Here is an 18,665-nt window from a genome sequence, read left to right as displayed (position 1 = left end):
AATGATCAGCTATGAAAAGCCAACTGACATTTACTCCTGAGGTGCTGACTTGTTGCACCCTCGACAACTACTGTGATTATTATTTGACCATGCTGGTCATTTATGAACATTTGAACATCTTGGCCATGTTCTGTTATAATATCCACCCGGCACAGCCAGAAGAGGACTGGCCACCCCTCATAGCCTGGTTCCTCTCTAGGTTTCTTCCTAGGTTTTGGCCTTTCTAGGGAGTTTTTCCTAGCCACCGTGCTTTTACACCTGCATTGCTTGCTGTTTGAGGTTTTAGGCTGGGTTTCTGTACAGCACTTTGAGATATCAGATGATGTAAGAAGGGCTATATAAATAAATTTGATTTGAAGTCTGGTTCATCCTTGGGAGCAATTTCCAATCGCCTGAAGGTACCACATTGATCTGTACAAACAATAGTACGGAAGTATAAACACCATGGGACCACGCAGCCGTCATACCGCTCAGGAAGGAGACGTGTTCTGTCTCCTAGAGATGAACGTACTTTGGTGCGAAAAGCGCAAATCAATCCCAAAACAACAACAAAGGACCTTGTGAAGATGCTGGAGGAAACAGGTTCAAAAGTATCTATATCCACAGTAAAACGAGTCCTATATCAACATAACCTGAAAGGCCACTCAGCAAGGAAGAAGCCCCTGCTCAAAAAACGCCATAAAAAAGCCAGACTACTGTTTGCAACTGCACATGGGGACAAAGATTGTACTTTTGGAGAAATGTCCTCTGGTCTGATGAAACAAAAATAGAACTGTTTGGCCGTAATGACCATCGTTATGTTTGGAGGAAAAAGGGGGAGGCTTGCAAGCCGAAGAAAACCATCCCAACCGTGAAGCACGGGGGGGGAAGCATCATGTTGTGGGGGTGCTTTGTTGCAGGAGGGACTGGTGCACTTCACAAAATAGATAGCATCATGGGAAGAAATTATGTGGATATATTGAAGCAACATCTCAAGACATCAGTCAGGAAGTTAAAGCTTGGTCGTAAATGGGTCTTCCAAATGGACAATGACCCCAAGCATACTTCCAAAGTTGTGGCAAATGGCTTAAGGAAAACAAAGTCAAGGTATTGGTGTGGCCATCAAATCCCTGACCTCAATCCTATAGAAAAAGTGTGTGCGAGCAAGGAGGCCTACAAACATGACTCAGTTACACCAGCTCTGTCAGGAGGAATGGGCCAAAATTCATCCAACTTATTGTGGGAAGCTTGTGGAAGGCTACCCGAAACGTTTGACCCAAGTTAAGAGGAAAACTTTCAGAGGAAATCCAACTCCACTATCTCAGAACAACACCCCCCCCCCATTCCTAACACACACACATTCACACGCTTGCCAGACACACACACTGCAAATCACTCATCAGTAATCTTTGAGTGTTCAACCTCTGATAGGGCTTATTGATTCAGCAGCACAACAGCGTTCAGAGGCCATCTACAGCGTTGAGGGAAGACAATCACAGACAAATCATCACAGGGTTTCATCAGGTCTAACCCAGAGGAAACTACCTACTGCTGTTTCATCAGGTCTAACCCAGAGGAAGCTACCTACTACTGCTGTTGTTTCATCAGGTCTAACCCAGAGGAAACTACCTACTGCTGTTGTTTCATCAGGTCTAACCCAGAGGAAGCTACCTACTACTGCTGTTGTTTCATCAGGTCTAACCCAGAGGAAACTACCTACTGCTGTTGTTTCATCAGGTCTAACCCAGAGGAAGCTACCTACTGCTGTTGTTTCATCAGGTCTAACCCAGAGGAAACTACCTACTGCTGTTGTTTCATCAGGTCTAACCCAGAGGAAACTACCTACTGCTGTTGTTTCATCAGGTCTAACCCAGAGGAAGCTACCTACTACTGCTGTTGTTTCATCAGGTCTAACCCAGAGGAAACTACCTACTGCTGCTGTTGTTTCATCAGGTCTAACCCAGAGGAAACTACCTACTGCTGCTGTTGTTTCATCAGGTCTAACCCAGAGGAAACTACCTACTGCTGTTGTTTCATCAGGTCTAACCCAGAGGAAACTACCTACTACTGCTGTTGTTTCATCAGGTCTAACCCAGAGGAAACTACCTACTGCTGTTGTTTCATCAGGTCTAACGCAGAGGAAGCTACCTACTGCTGTTGTTTCATCAGGTCTAACCCAGAGGAAACTACCTACTACTGCTGTTGTTTCATCAGGTCTAACCCAGAGGAAACTACCTACTACTGCTGTTGTTTCATCAGGTCTAACCCAGAGGAAACTACCTACTGCTGTTTCATCAGGTCTAACCCAGAGGAAGCTACCTACTACTGCTGTTGTTTCATCAGGTCTAACCCAGAGGAAACTACCTACTGCTGTTGTTTCATCAGGTCTAACCCAGAGGAAGCTACCTACTACTGCTGTTGTTTCATCAGGTCTAACCCAGAGGAAACTACCTACTGCTGTTGTTTCATCAGGTCTAACCCAGAGGAAGCTACCTACTGCTGTTGTTTCATCAGGTCTAACGCAGAGGAAGCTACCTACTGCTGTTGTTTCATCAGGTCTAACCCAGAGGAAACTACCTACTGCTGCTGTTGTTTCATCAGGTCTAACCCAGAGGAAACTACCTACTGCTGCTGTTGTTTCATCAGGTCTAACCCAGAGGAAACTACCTACTGCTGTTGTTTCATCAGGTCTAACGCAGAGGAAGCTACCTACTGCTGTTGTTTCATCAGGTCTAACCCAGAGGAAACTACCTACTGCTGTTGTTTCATCAGGTCTAACCCAGAGGAAACTACCTACTACTGCTGTTGTTTCATCAGGTCTAACCCAGAGGAAACTACCTACTGCTGTTGTTTCATCAGGTCTAACGCAGAGGAAGCTACCTACTGCTGTTGTTTCATCAGGTCTAACCCAGAGGAAACTACCTACTACTGCTGTTGTTTCATCAGGTCTAACCCAGAGGAAACTACCTACTGCTGTTTCATCAGGTCTAACCCAGAGGAAGCTACCTACTACTGCTGTTGTTTCATCAGGTCTAACCCAGAGGAAACTACCTACTGCTGTTGTTTCATCAGGTCTAACCCAGAGGAAGCTACCTACTACTGCTGTTGTTTCATCAGGTCTAACCCAGAGGAAACTACCTACTGCTGTTGTTTCATCAGGTCTAACCCAGAGGAAGCTACCTACTGCTGTTGTTTCATCAGGTCTAACCCAGAGGAAGCTACCTACTACTGCTGTTGTTTCATCAGGTCTAACCCAGAGGAAACTACCTACTGCTGTTGTTTCATCAGGTCTAACCCAGAGGAAACTACCTACTGCTGCTGTTGTTTCATCAGGTCTAACCCAGAGGAAACTACCTACTGCTGCTGTTGTTTCATCAGGTCTAACCCAGAGGAAACTACCTACTGCTGTTGTTTCATCAGGTCTAACGCAGAGGAAGCTACCTACTGCTGTTGTTTCATCAGGTCTAACCCAGAGGAAACTACCTACTGCTGTTGTTTCATCAGGTCTAACCCAGAGGAAACTACCTACTACTGCTGTTGTTTCATCAGGTCTAACCCAGAGGAAACTACCTACTGCTGTTGTTTCATCAGGTCTAACCCAGAGGACTACCTACTACTGTTGTTTCATCAGGTCTAACCCAGAGGAAACTACCTACTACTGCTGTTGTTTCATCAGGTCTAACCCAGAGGAAACTACCTACTACTGCTGTTGTTTCATCAGGTCTAACCCAGAGGAAACTACCTACTACTGCTGTTGTTTCATCAGGTCTAACCCAGAGGAAACTACCTACTGCTGTTGTTTCATCAGGTCTAACCCAGAGGAAACTACCTACTGCTGTTGTTTCATCAGGTCTAACCCAGAGGACTACCTACTGCTGTTGTTTCATCAGGTCTAACCCAGAGGAAGCTACCTACTGCTGTTGTTTCATCAGGTCTAACCCAGAGGAACCTACCTACTGCTGTTGTTTCATCAGGTCTAACCCAGAGGAACCTACCTACTGCTGCTGTTGTTTCATCAGGTCTAACCCAGAGGAACCTACCTACTGCTGCTGTTGTTTCATCAGGTCTAACCCAGAGGAAACTACCTACTGCTGCTGTTGTTTCATCAGGTCTAACCCAGAGGAAACTACCTACTGCTGTTGTTTCATCAGGTCTAACCCAGAGGAAACTACCTACTGCTGTTGTTTTATCAGGTCTAACCCAGAGGAAACTACCTACTGCTGTTGTTTCATCAGGTCTAACCCAGAGGAAACTACCTACTGCTGTTGTTTCATCAGGTCTAACCCAGAGGAAACTACCTACTGCTGTTGTTTCATCAGGTCTAACCCAGAGGAAACTACCTACTGCTGTTGTTTCATCAGGTCTAACCCAGAGGAAACTACCTACTGCTGTTGTCTCATCAGGTCTAACCCAGAGGAAACTACCTACTGCTGTTGTTTCATCAGGTCTAACCCAGAGGAAACTACCTACTGCTGTTGTTTCATCAGGTCTAACCCAGAGGAAACTACCTACTGCTGTTGTTTCATCAGGTCTAACCCAGAGGAAACTACCTACTGCTGTTGTTTCATCAGGACTAACCCAGAGAACTACCTACTGCTGTTGTTTCATCAGGTCTAACCCAGAGGAAACTACCTACTGCTGTTGTTTCATCAGGACTAACCCAGAGGAAACTACCTACTACTGCTGTTGTTTCATCAGGTCTAACCCAGAGGAAATTACCTACTGCTGGTCAATTGGAACTCAAAATCAACAACTGGCTGTCTAGCAAATAGGAGGCTTGAATGACTCTTGAAGTTTTCCCAGTGGTTCAATGTGTGTGGGGGTAGCTTATGCTAGGTTACCCCACGGTCTGCTATGTTTATGACTGGAAGAGCCCCACCCACACACACAAAAAAGTGTTGAGGGAGCTGCATAAGAAATGTCAGCCCTTTTCAAGCGCTATAGGAGATTACGATAACACCAGAGGAAATCAAGTTGGTCATTACAGTTTTTTGGTGGGAAATGAAGGACTCTTCACTAAGTAAGATTGTAACAGTGTAATTTGGGGGAAACTTAACTAGTTCTCTGCTAGAAAGCAGCATCTGATCTCAATGAAGCATCTCTTTCTGTGAAGGTTACAGTATATGAAGGCTTAACGTGGTGGTGAGTGTTATGTAAGGATGGGTCTCTCTTGGAAATGCACAGAATCTCAGAACAGATGAGTCAGGACGGGAGACGAGAGAGGAGGAGAGAGGAGGGGAGACGAGACGAGAGAGGAGGGGAGACGAGACGAGAGAGGAGACGAGACGAGACGAGAGAGGAGACGAGACGAGAGAGGAGACGAGACGAGAGAGGAGACGAGAGGGGAGACGAGAGGGGAGACGAGACGAGAGAGGAGACGAGACGAGAGAGGAGACGAGACGAGAGAGGAGACGAGACGAGAGAGGAGACGAGACGAGAGAGGAGACGAGACGAGAGACGAGACGAGAGAGGAGGGGAGACGAGACGAGAGAGGAGGGGAGACGAGACGAGAGAGGAGGGGAGACGAGACGAGAGAGGAGGGGAGACGAGACGAGAGAGGAGGGGAGACGAGACGAGAGAGGAGGGGAGACGAGAGGAGACGAGACGAAAGAGGAGGGGAGACGAGACGAGAGAGGAGGGGAGACGAGACGAGAGAGGAGGGGAGACGAGACGAGAGAGGAGGGGAGACGAGACGAGAGAGGAGGGGAGACGAGACGAGAGAGGAGGGGAGACGAGAGAAGAGGGGAGACGAGACGAGAGAGGAGACGAGAGAGGAGGGGAGACGAGACGAGAGAGGAGGGGAGACGAGACGAGAGAGGAGACAAGACGAGAGAGGAGGGGAGACGAGAGAGGAGGGGAGACGAGACGAGAGAGGAGACGAGACGAGAGAGGAGACGAGACGAGAGAGGAGACGAGACGAGACGAGAGGAGACGAGACGAGACGAGAGAGGAGGGGAGACGAGACGAGACGAGAGAGGAGGGGAGACGAGACGAGAGAGGAGGGGAGACGAGACGAGAGAGGAGGGGAGACGAGACGAGAGAGGAGGGGAGACGAGACGAGAGAGGAGGGGAGACGAGACGAGAGAGGAGGGGAGACGAGACGAGAGAGGAGGGGAGACGAGACGAGAGAGGAGGGGAGACGAGACGAGAGAGGAGGGGAGACGAGACGAGAGAGGAGGGGAGGGGAGACGAGAGAGGAGGGGAGGGGAGACATGAGAGAGGAGGGGAGGGGAGACATGAGAGAGGAGGGGAGACATGAGAGAGGAGGGGAGACATGAGAGAGGAGGGGAGACATGAGAGAGGAGGGGAGACATGAGAGAGGAGGGGAGACATGAGAGAGGAGGGGAAAGCACAAGCAGTAGCCTATACCCTACAAATGTTTTTTGACATCTTGAAGAGACCCTCCACTTATAGCCTACCACAGACAGCGTACCTAGATAGACAACACATATCAGGCAGATTACCTAGACATGTCCCGAAGTTGTTTGGCAAAGAAAAGAGAGCATTCCATGTGCTGCCAAAGACTAGCCTAACATACAGTTACTTGTATTAAACCAGTAATAAACATATACATCTAAACAGAAAGAATACTAACAGATGTTCAGACAGTCCCAGAACAATCCCAGCCCCTAACTGTCATTTCATTTCCTAGAATGCAATGCGTCCTCCCCCTGTACTGTCTAGTGAGGACTGGGGGGTTTTCACCTGCACATAATGTGTATTCTGCCATCTGCTGGACGAAGACTGCAGTCACACTACCTACCTCATTCAAAACTCATACAGGATGGCTTGCTTCAGGGTATAACAATTTACTAAACAAATGACGTATAATAATGAACAATACGATCTTAACGTTGGCAGAACTGATGCAATTAAATGGATTGGATCTGATTGGCTATAATCCAATCTGATCCAATCATAGTTTGGCCTGGTTGTCTGTTGGTGGGGAGGCCTGGTACCAACTGTACGGCTGTGACCTCACTGTGGTCACTCAGCACAAACACACACACACACAGATATCTATCTGCGTCCCACCCTGCACAGTGGACGTCAATTAGGGAGAAATGGAGCAAAGAAACACTGACGTACTTGTACCGCCCAGAGAGAAAACACTCAAGAACAGACGTGCATGTAGAAAAACTACATAAATAAAAGACACACACACACACACACACACACACTTGCTGGACCAAACATAATACTTCCTCTGATGAATGAGAGAGACCCCCCCCAGGTTACATTTGAAAAGACAACTCAAATGTATTGCTGTACGCAGTCACTTCCAATCTCAGACAACCTAATCAGCTACTTGGAACTGGTTGATAACCAGTAAACGGTAATCTTCCTCCTTTAGGTGAGGGTTAGAAGAATGACGATCAAAAGACAAGAGGGACGATCTAGGAAACAATAGGACTGTTTCTACGTGATGAACATTCATCATTTCACTCATCTCCTCAGACTCCATTCACCTAATTTCTCTAATTAAAATCAAATCCATCACAGCTCCTGTTCCCTTCCCACAGCAGCCAAACTAAAGAGACGGGGGACGGGGGGGGTTAAATCAGGTAGCTCTATCTGGCTTTAATAACATTTAAATAAGAACACACACAAAGCTCGTCTCTATTAATTTCCTCTTACGAGGCCATATAATACAGAGCTGTCAGTGGTGGGTTCTGATTGAGGAATCCCCCCCACACACACACACACTTCACCATTGATGAATGAAGACCTGTCAAACCTCCCGTATAAGCTTCCACACTGTTATTGTTCAAACTCACGTCTTTCTACTCAACTTGTGGGACTAGAAAGATTCTTTGAAAGGAGAAACAATAGGCCTATGCTTATTCATTAGTATTCATCAATATTCATTAGTATTCATTAGTTGTTGTTAATGGAGGGGCAGGCATGGCAAGGCAGATGCCTGTGAAGCTGTTAGGGTGGGATGAGTGTGTATGAAGCTACAGGTCTTCCTCTACAGGGGTCGAATCAAACTTCCTGACGAAAGAAAACTGAAGAAGCTGATGAGGAAGCACTTTATCAGATAGTTGAGGAGTATCTTTTACTTGGACGTAAACACAGAGTAACCTAACCTGTGTGCCTTACAAGAGGTTACGACAGGTTCCCACAAAACCCTCTCACTCAGACATGGATGAAGTCAGACAGCTGGCTTCTCTCTAAGTCTTTCCACTGAAGTGCCAGGGTAACTGAAAAGACTATCAAAACAAAGTGTGACGTTGTTTTCACCTCTTTTCATTCAGCGACGTGTTGAAGGGTTAACCACCCTTCAACATGTAGTGAAAGTAAAGAGGTTTTTCAAAGCAAGGATTGCTTTGGATCCGATTGGCTTTCCCCCTTGGCAGGAGTACAGTGCAGAGCTTAATGGACTAATACCCCCCCAGTGCACCTGGCATGTTACCTTGGCTTATCCCTCCCTTCAGCCCCTTCCGATGTGCTGTAATATCCTGTTTCCTCCCAGTCTCTCTGCATCGAAAGGCTTCCTTCACCCTCACCTAATTAGGATTCCCTCCTTCTGAAGAGAGAGACTGTCTGAGACTGGAAATGCTGCTGATTGGAGCTTAAATAAAAAGGTTTATATACTGTAAAGAGAATACATTTATTTTGATGGTATTTTGCCCTAATTAATGTCATTCAAACGGTGCTGGCCATGAGGCTTTAGAGAATGGTCCCGTCGGTAACACTCCCCCACCAGGCATGCCTGGCCACACATTCCTTTCACACTGCTGAGAGAGCTTTTATGATGTGTGTGCTGAATCAGGACTTTCCTAATCATCCTGTAACAGCTGGACATTACGCCACATCTGTCTGAGATACCGTAAGAGTGTGTCGTTTTCTGTGACGGTAAGAGAACCACCGGGTCAATGACTAACGGACCCCCCAGCAGTGAGACTTGAGGGGTGGGGGGTTAACAGTCAACCACAGCAGCTTTTTGGTCTGTTAATCACGTCATTACAAAGACGTCTACTCATCACAGAGATACAGAGAGCTGGTCTCACGAGGGAACGTCTATGCGGTAGGGTAGACCCTTTAGTGCCATCAGTTTACAGAGGGGTGAAAGAATTTCATCAGACACAGCTGTGTTTTATTTTTGTTATATTTTTTAAAGTTTTCCCAAGCACTGTAACAAAGTCCCTCAAAATACAGTCCCTCAATCTGTTAAATCAACTGCCTCGTTTGTTTGGGCTCATTTCTCACAGTATGTAATGGCTTTAAACTGTGCTATTATGACATTAGACTTCTTTCCCAGCTGCTGCAGCCATGGGTGTTGAGCTCTGATCTGATATATGCCACCCAGGTTCAGGGGAGTGGTTATGGGAGTCTTTAGCCTGCATTCATTAAGGTGTGAACAGAGCCCTTTGCTGTTAGTTGAGTGGGATCATGAATTGCTCCAGTCAAATGGGACTCCCTCAGCTCAGAGCACCTGAAAGCTGGGCCAATCTTCTGGTCTGAGGTCAGAGGGAATTTACTGTGCTGTGAGGTTCACCATCACATACACACAATAAACGCAGTTGTGCACACATACAGAAACTCACACACACACACGAGAAATGTTGATGAACAAGCGTCAAATGTCATATTTTGCTACACCCGCAATAACATCCGCTAAATATATATATGTGACCAATAAAATTAGATTTTATCAAAGTGGATTTAAAGGGTAGTTCGTAAGGGTCAACTGATGTGATTAGTTGAAGATTGGGTCATGAGCTACACCCCAACCAAAATAACCAGAACTCCAACTGCTGAAAGGAGCCTTTCAAAAAGCTTAAGCCAAAAGCCCAGCAACCCTCACTCAGGGTTTTGTCTGGATCAAAATTGGGCTTAGATGGTGGCCGTGAATGGGGTGTGGCCACTGGTGCGGTCACAGACTGCAAATTTTAGAGGCTCTCCTTTTAGCCGCAGTGACAAAATGTAGCAGTTTTAAAGCTAATTTCCTGCACTTCTACACATTTTGCCATGGCTTATGCTATCTGAGTGACTCAAACGTTATAACAAAATCAAATGGGGGTTTGTCTAGCTTTTATTTTGGTGATTGTTGGTACTGAAAGATGATCGTAGATGTTGGTACTGAAAGACTTTGAATTACTCCCCTCTGGGCGCAGGTATAGGGCACCCCTCAGCAGGAAAAATAGAACGAGACAATCATTTGTGCCAGGTGTGATATCCCTCTTAAATAGCTCGGGCAAATGTTCCCATTGACCCCGTAAGGCCAGTAGGTTAGTCTTTTCTTCTTTTTTAAATTTTAAATTTTATTTTATTTATTGGTGCGTCACTGTTATTGAAAGTTGTATTGTCAATCTTGTTTTGTATTTAACGCCACTTTAAATGTGTACATGACACTGCAACAAAATTTCCCCATGGGGACAATAAAGTAAGTAAGTAAGTAAGTAAGATCTTATACTGAACAAAAATATAAAACGCAACATGCAACAACTGTAAAGATTTTACTGAGTTACAGTTCATATCAGGAAATCAGTCCATTTAAATTAATTAATTAGGCCCTAATCTATGGATTTCAAATGACTGGGAATACAGATATGCATCTGATCGTCACAGATAACTTTAAAAAAAATAATGGGCCTCTGGATCTCGTCATGGTATCTCTGTGCATTCAAATTTCCATTGATAAAATGCAATTGTGTTGGTTGTACGTAGCTAATGCCTGCCCATACCATAACCCCACCACCACCATGGAGCACTCTGTTCATCAGCAAACCACTCGCCCACATGTGGTCTGCAGTTGGAGGTACTGACAAATTCACTAAAACAACTTGAGGCGGCTTATGGTAGAGAAATGAACATTCAATTATCTGGCAACAGCTCTGGTGGATATTCCTGCAGTCAGCATGCCAATTGTACTCTCCCTCAAAACTTCAGACATCTGTGGAATTGTGTTGTGTGACAAAACTGTACATTTTAGAGTGGCCTTTAATTGTCCCTAGCACAAGGTGCACCTGTGTAATGCCATGGTATACCACACCTGTCAGGTTAATGGATTGTCTTGGCAAAGGAGAAATGCTCACTAACAGGGATGTAAACTGGGATTTTATTTCAGTTCATGAAACATGGGACCAACACTTTACATGTTGCATTTATAATTTTTGTTCATTGTATATATATATTTTTTTTAAATACTATTTGGATATAGTCGGACGGAAAAAAACACCCCCGCCCAATACTTTTTATGCAGAAAAAACCCTGTCCCTGTATGACCACGGTGGGCTTTAGTGGAACTGCTTCCTGTTTCACACCGACTGCCTAAAACAACAGCCCTCAACACACACTATAACGCGCCGCCAAGGAGGGAAAAGAGACAGAGTCAACACACACACCACCAAACACAACAGTCATGCCTTCGTTGACATGGAACGACCTTGGTGGTGTGGTCCAGCTCCATAGCAACACTCTCTGTGGTCCAGCTCCATAGCAACACTATCTGTGGTCCAGCTCCATAGCAACACCCTCTGTGGTCCAGCTCCATAGCAACACCCTCTGTGGTCCAGCTCCATAGCAACACTCTCTGTGGTCCAGATGACATCTCAACCTCTGCCTCTTTTAAGGCCACACGCCTCAAAGCTTAAGAACAACAGAAGGTTAGCCAATCTGACAAGGAAATAAACACTGAGAATTCCTTAGCTCAATATCAAATCTAAGATTTGAGTTAACCCTTCACCAGGAGCACATTAAACGACACAGAGAACTGAAGAATCACGAGTTCTCTGACGATGGCAGTGAGTCCGAAACGTAACATGAAATCAACTAGTGATACTGATAAGCCCAGTGACCAGGATCTTCTTTTACACAACTATGTAACACACCTGATGTATCAATATACTGCCTTCTCGTACCCTTCACCACCGCACTACTATCTAAATATAAAGTTACCCTTCACTACTATCTAAATATAAAGTTACCCTTCACTACTATCTAAATATAAAGTTACCCTTCACTACTATCTAAATATAAAGTTACCCTTCACTACTATCCAAATATAAAGTTACCCTTCACTACTATCTAAATATAAAGTTACCCTTCACTACTATCTAAATATAAAGTTACCCTTCACTACTATCCAAATATAAAGCCACCCTTCACTACTATCTAAATATAAAGCCACCCTTCACTACTATCTAAATATAAAGCCACCCTTCACTACTATCTAAATATAAAGCCACCCTTCACTACTATCTAAATATAAAGTTACCCTTCACTACTATCTAAATATAAAGTTACCCTTCACTACTATCTAAATATAAAGTTACCCTTCACTACCGCACTACTATCTAAATAAAGTTACCCTTCACTACTATCCAAATATAAAGTTACCCTTCACTACTATCTAAATATAAAGCCACCCTTCACTACTATCTAAATATAAAGCCACCCTTCACTACTATCTAAATATAAAGCCACCCTTCACTACTATCTAAATATAAAGTTACCCTTCACTACTATCTAAATATAAAGTTACCCTTCACTACTATCTAAATATAAAGTTACCCTTCACTACCGCACTACTATCTAAATAAAGTTACCCTTCACTACTATCTAAATATAAAGTTACCCTTCACTACCGCACTACTACCTAAATATAAAGTTACCCTTCACTACTATCTAAATAAAGCCATGAGGAAGGATGTTTGAGCTGCTAGCTGACCAACTAGAAGGCAGTTGTGCGTATTAGTCAAACGATACAGGAAATAGGAAATACCATAGAGGGCGGTCCCTTCTATGAGCAGGAGCTAGAGTAAACACTTACCCTGCTCACAGAGCATAGCAGGTACAGAAAACAGCCCAAGCATCTGGAACGTACAACAGTAACACTATGCACCCCACATTTGCACCCCTATGCAACCATGCACTTGTTGACAAGGGATTTCTATGAAGTATATTCAAGTTTTCTTCATCTACCAATTGTAAAAGGACGAAATGTAAAAAACACCCTCCAGCTGAGTTATCTAAATGCTGACCTTAGGTCTGTTAGAAGTAGACAAGGGACTGTAAGTACTGTAGGGAACTGACGGAGAACACAGTTAACCGGTCTCGATTAGCTGGGTAAGTATGTGCCTTTGACATCCAGTAGCAGCCTCTCTCCACAATGGATATGACCCTTGAGACACCAGTGTGTGTGTGTGTGTGTCTGTCTGTCTGTCTGTCTGTCTGTCTGTCTGTCTGTCTGTCTGTCTGTCTGTCTGTCTGTCACCACACAGAGGTGATGATTCTCTGATAATATCTCTCAGCAAAGCATAACATTGTTTCTACAGAAACACAGCCAAAATCAGTAAAACATTGTTTTTACTGAGGGGGAACAAATCCTATTGAAAATTATATTTTTCCATCAGAAATCATATTTTGTTTTGGGGTCTCAGCTCAGACTCGTTTCAGCACAAGAAAGGGAAAAAAATGTATCATATCAACCGACTAGAAAGTAAAGGTGATAAATCTATTTTTTCTCTGGTCACAGAGTTATCTGTTCCTGTCATCTTTGTGTTCTGGGCCCGAACATAATGACCTTTTCCATCTCCTCCCCCCCCCACCCTTCCTCCGGGCTACAGCCTCCCACCCACCTGTCCCTTCCTCCGGGCTCCTCCCCCCACAGCCTCCCTTCCTCCAGGCTACGCCCCCCCCCCCCCCAGCCTTCCCTTCCTCCAGGCTACGCCCCCTCCCCCACTGCCTTCCCTTCCTCCGGGCTCCTCCCCCCACAGCCTTCCCTTCCTCCAGGATCCCCCCCCCCCCCCCCCACAGCCTTCCCTTCCTCCAGGCTACGCCCCCCCCACAGCCTTCCCTTCCTCCAGGATACCCCCCCACCCCACAGCCTTCCCTTCCTCCAGGATACCCCCCCACAGCCTTCCCTTCCTCCAGGCTACGCTCCCCCACAGCCTTTCCTTCCTCCAGGCTACGCCCCCCCCACAGCCTTTCCTTCCTCCAGGCTACGCTCCCCCACAGCCTTTCCTTCCTCCAGGCTACGCTCCCCCACAGCCTTTCCTTCCTCCAGGCTACGCTCCCCCACAGCCTTTCCTTCCTCCAGGCTACGCTCCCCCACAGCCTTTCCTTCCTCCAGGCTACGCTCCCCCACAGCCTTTCCTTCCTCCAGGCTACGCTCCCCCACAGCCTTTCCTTCCTCCAGGCTACGCTCCCCCACAGCCTTTCCTTCCTCCAGGCTACGCCCCCCCCACAGCCTTTCCTTCCTCCAGGCTACGCTCCCCCCCAGCCTTCCCTTCCTCCAGGCTACGGTATCAATGACACCAGCTACAACTCCTGTAGAATCACTCTCCGCCAAGTGAAAAGGCCTGATAGTACTTTAGTTTTCACTTTGTTTTAGTCAATAGCACCTCTCCAGAATAGCATTACTGTATCAGCAACACTCTAAACTATGGTCCTTTGCCACTTGACAAGAGCAGTTGGGCTACAATCTGAGCTAATGAAACTGAAGTGGATGGATGCATGAAATACTTAATATATCATCATTACAAAAACGGCATTACATGTGTCCTAACCAGTATACTGAAAGTATGCTATTGGAAGATGACTGTTTAAGGAAGCATATCCAAACCATGCCGTACTAGTGGCCGACTCATAGCTTTATGAATAACAATGAAGGCATATTTAACCTCACCCAGTTTTAGTCTGCTCATCTAGTAGGGGATATGGATCCTTTGTAAGGCAGGAGTGACTCAGCCTGTCCAAATCATACTCGTCTTACTTCAGTTAGTCCTCTTCAATAACAAAAGAACTGACTGACTGTCCTCATTGACTTCATGTTCTGGGCGAGGCCAGTGTTCTGGGCGAGGCCAGTGTGAAGACTATCAGCTGCAGCATCAACATCCAATGTTCTCAAGATGCATGAAAACAACACCACCTGGCTCATTGTATATAAACTTACAGTATCACTGCTCACAACAAACTGTCACGCACACACACACGAGATGGGACTTTGGCAGGCTTATACTACAGGCTTCCCCCTGTCACAGCACAGCCTCTCTTCCTCATGGACTTCCTCATGGACTTCCTCATGGACTTCCTCATGGACTTCCTCATGGACTTCCTCATGGACTTCCTCATGGACTAGTGCTGTTGGTTGTAGACAAGGACTCACTCCAGCAGTGTTCAGGGTACTTCACCATCACAGAAACCCTGCACTTTTGTCTCTAGCTCATTTCAAAAACTGGCAGTTGGCAAACATTCCAAATGAAGAGAGCTCTTACCATTAGTGAGGTGTAACAACAACTTCCCAGCCAATTTGAGTGAGCCAACCAACACTACAACTGTGGAGATTACGAAGAGAGAGTCTGATAAAAGACAAAGCAACACCAGGTTTAACGGTAAATCCTAACAGCTTGTGAAGATGTTTACCAGTTCCTGTCACAGAATTAAATAGTATGATATTGTATCTCTACAGTTCCTCATCATTACAGAGCAAGACCTAAAGACAACTCCTTTGGGATTTTGACAAAATGGAGGAAACTCAGGTATTGACAAACACATTAATGAAAACAACAGCAGAGACAATTACAGATCCACTCTTATCTGGCTTATCTAGTGTAACTGTTTAGCCATGATAAAAGTAAGTAGAAGTAGCTGTGTCTGTCTGTGTGTCTGTGTGTGTGTGTGTGTGTGCGTGTCCCTCTCCAGAGCTGCCAGCACAGAGTAAACAATTTTCTCTATTAATCAAAAGTGAGTCTAGCTGCACTCTCACAGCATGCTAGAGGCCATTAAACATACTTTATGTGACCATTACCACAATTAAAACTACCCACACCCTCCCCTGTCCCCCTTGGCCCCAAACAAAACACTGTCTCCCTGGTCAGAGAAAGCCAATAACACAGGCTGCGTCCCCAAATGGCACCCTCTTCCCTAGTGCACAGCTTTTGACCAGGACCCATAGGGCAAAGGGAAAAAGTAGTGCGCTATGTAGGGAATAGGGAACCATTTGGGATGCACACAGAATCTACCTCAGTGTTCTCTGACAGAAAGTCTATTGTCAGGATAGCAAGCAGCAGGAGCCAAGAGAGAGGTGGTTTAATATGGGCTGAAACCCCTAGACCACACTCATTCAATAGCAGTTAGATCAAACTATTATAAGTGTAGACATAGTTTAAGAATTGAAAACAACTTGAGAAATTTAGCAAATTGGACAAAGGAAATATTCCATTAATGACTTAGTCTAAATGCAAAGTAACAGGCATTCATTTACTTGTCCATAAACAAAGAAAACAAGATTACAACTTCCCCTCACATTCCTCTCCATCTGAACAATCAATCATTGTAATGACTTCGGATGAAATCTGATCGGGTGTTTAGTTGACACCAACACCCTGAAAACAGCCACAATGACCTGTATGAACGTGACCAGGAAATACACCTGATCCTCTGTGACCCATCAAAGACCATTCTTTGGGGCCATGTTTCTCATTTGAAGTTGGAACAAAACTCAGCAGGAGAAGTAGTTTGTCATGTACTGTTTGTCTGTCACTCTGTCCACTTCTGTGTAAAAGTTACAGGTTAAAGGTCAGAAACCGGGCTGGGCTTGAATCACATGGTCACAGTAAAAGCTATGGAATTTCCCACAGACAATTTTTAAATGACAAGCTTACTGTTAGTGGGAAAAACTTTGATTTATCCATTAATTGAAAGCACAGTAAGATTTCCATACGTACTTAGACCCATCGCTCCTCAGGAAGCATAAGCCACCACATTTTGTGTTTGTTTCCATTCGTAATTTAACAACCTGAAGTGGTCTGCTTTGGGATGGAAAATTGTGACATAATAATTCCCCAAGCCACCATTTTATTATCATCTATGAAATGTAACTAGCCTACTTCCTGAAGAGATAAAAGAGGAATTCAAAACACTCTCAGCATGACATTTACCACACAAAACAATGAAGGAAAGGGTGTGAACTGAGCTTACTGTCTATAAACTCTAACTAAGCTTCAGAACACTACCACTCAATACCATACACAGTGGATGGGATCCCTAAAGTCAATGTTTGAACAAAGGCTTGTCTGACCGGGGGAAAGCCAAGGTATTTGCAATAGGCTGAGTTGAATAGGTCTGATGATAGCTACTGACGGAATCCCCTCAGTCACAAGGAGTCGACGATGTGCTCTGAAAAGCCTAAACCTCACAGAAGAGTAATACGCTGAGCGGGTAAAGCCACAGTACAGCTGTGAAATCACATGAGTTACAGTGGTGTGATGGTTTACCTCTGGTACCCCGCCATGCTCCTCCAGGTCCTGGAGCCCGAACACTGCATCAGCTAGACCCTGATCAGACACCTGGGACACACAGAGTCCAGGGGCTCCCGAGTTACTCTGTATAGGCTACATTATCATAAGAGAAAAGTGATGGAGGCTTGGTGTCAAAACGGTATACTCTTCAATTAATGGCTTCTATTTGTTATTAAAAATAGCTAATAATTTAGCTCAATAATGAATGAAATATCAAGTATTTATGTCACCATCTCAAATACAGTACAGTAGCTTACCTAAGCATTGTGAAACATGCTATATCAAAATCAATACTTGCAAGTGTTTAATATTCCTCACCTGCTTGTAACGTCCAATAACCTGTTCGGTTATGTTATTGATATTCAACATGTATTGGTGTAACTTTCGCTTGTACTTCAAAGCAGTCAGCTGTGCTTCGCTCTGGATGGATGACACCTGGGCGAGGAGGGATTGCTCTCTCCTACCCCACCTGAGCCTCTGCATTCGGCCTTCGTGCTCCATGGTAGCGCTTCTCTCCTGGAGCCCATCATTCAGCATACGAAGCGCATCCAAGCAGCAATGGTCTCCCTGGACAATGTCTGTATGGGACAAGAGAAGCCCGCATCCTTTCTGACAGATACCAACATCTCTGTGGTCAAAGTCGGATTCTTCTTCTTTCATCATACGCGGCTCACTGTCCATCTCGCCTGAGTTCAAAACCTTTCTGCAACTTTCTCTGTCCTTGCATGGATTCAGGCAGTCGGCGCACATGATCAATTATCGTCGCGGGTCCGGAGTCGCGTTGAACAGTGTTGCAACGTAAAAAAGTTGTCAGAAGTTTGGTCAGGTGTAGATGAACAAACTGATGAAGATGCAGACTATACTGAATGTGCGTAAAATCAAAATCTGAAAGCAGCCTATATTAACGCAGGCAATAGAAATATATGCGCTTCATGTCGACGTCACTTGCTAACGATACATGGACTGGATCACTTTTCACCTCCCACTTGTTGCTGGAGTTGTAGTCTACTCATCCTTGCTTATCCTTGTCTATTCTCAATATGAAGAGAGAGCAAGAGATACTGTGTCATGGATGCATTTCCCTATCCATAATAACGAAAAAGAATTGTTGGTACGCTAGTATATGCCTAGCACTGAATACATTTTAGACATAGTGGGCTACAATACAGTGATTTCCATTCATTTATAATTTTCAATAGAACCACCAGAGGTCGCCCAAGCCTTCAGATACCATGGTTTGCAGACTTTTGGATTAATTAGTTACCACAACTACCACAACTAAACATAGACCTACCTACAGTATGTAAACCCTTATTTAAAAATAAGAATTCATTATCTATTCTAATTTAGTTTGAATGCTCTACAAAATAGGCTGCACTGTAGCATGTGACACTATGATGACTAATCATCACAGATGGTATTTTGGGACCCCGTACT

The 18,665-nt window shown here is 45.0% G+C and overlaps 1 protein-coding gene across 1 annotated transcript in view; it reads right to left on the bottom strand.

The window, feature by feature from the left end:
- LOC139584310 (E3 ubiquitin-protein ligase PDZRN3-B-like) overlaps window positions 1-18,380 on the bottom strand; it is a 29,498-nt gene extending 11,118 nt beyond the window's left edge. Inside the window, exons 1-2 of the mRNA XM_071416005.1 lie at window positions 17,547-18,380; window positions 17,205-17,321 (exon numbers count right to left, since the gene is read on the bottom strand). Coding sequence (XP_071272106.1) covers window positions 17,205-17,321; window positions 17,547-17,978 — 549 coding nt within the window. The 5' untranslated portion in view covers window positions 17,979-18,380. The remainder of the gene's footprint in view (window positions 1-17,204; window positions 17,322-17,546) is intronic.
- Between the last annotated feature and the right edge of the window lie 285 nt (window positions 18,381-18,665).

This window comes from Salvelinus alpinus, chromosome 9 (genome assembly GCF_045679555.1).
Source record: "Salvelinus alpinus chromosome 9, SLU_Salpinus.1, whole genome shotgun sequence".
Lineage (NCBI taxonomy): Eukaryota > Metazoa > Chordata > Actinopteri > Salmoniformes > Salmonidae > Salvelinus > Salvelinus alpinus.
The sequence above is the reverse complement of the archived record's forward strand: the minus strand, read 5'-3'. Positions and strand labels throughout refer to the sequence as shown.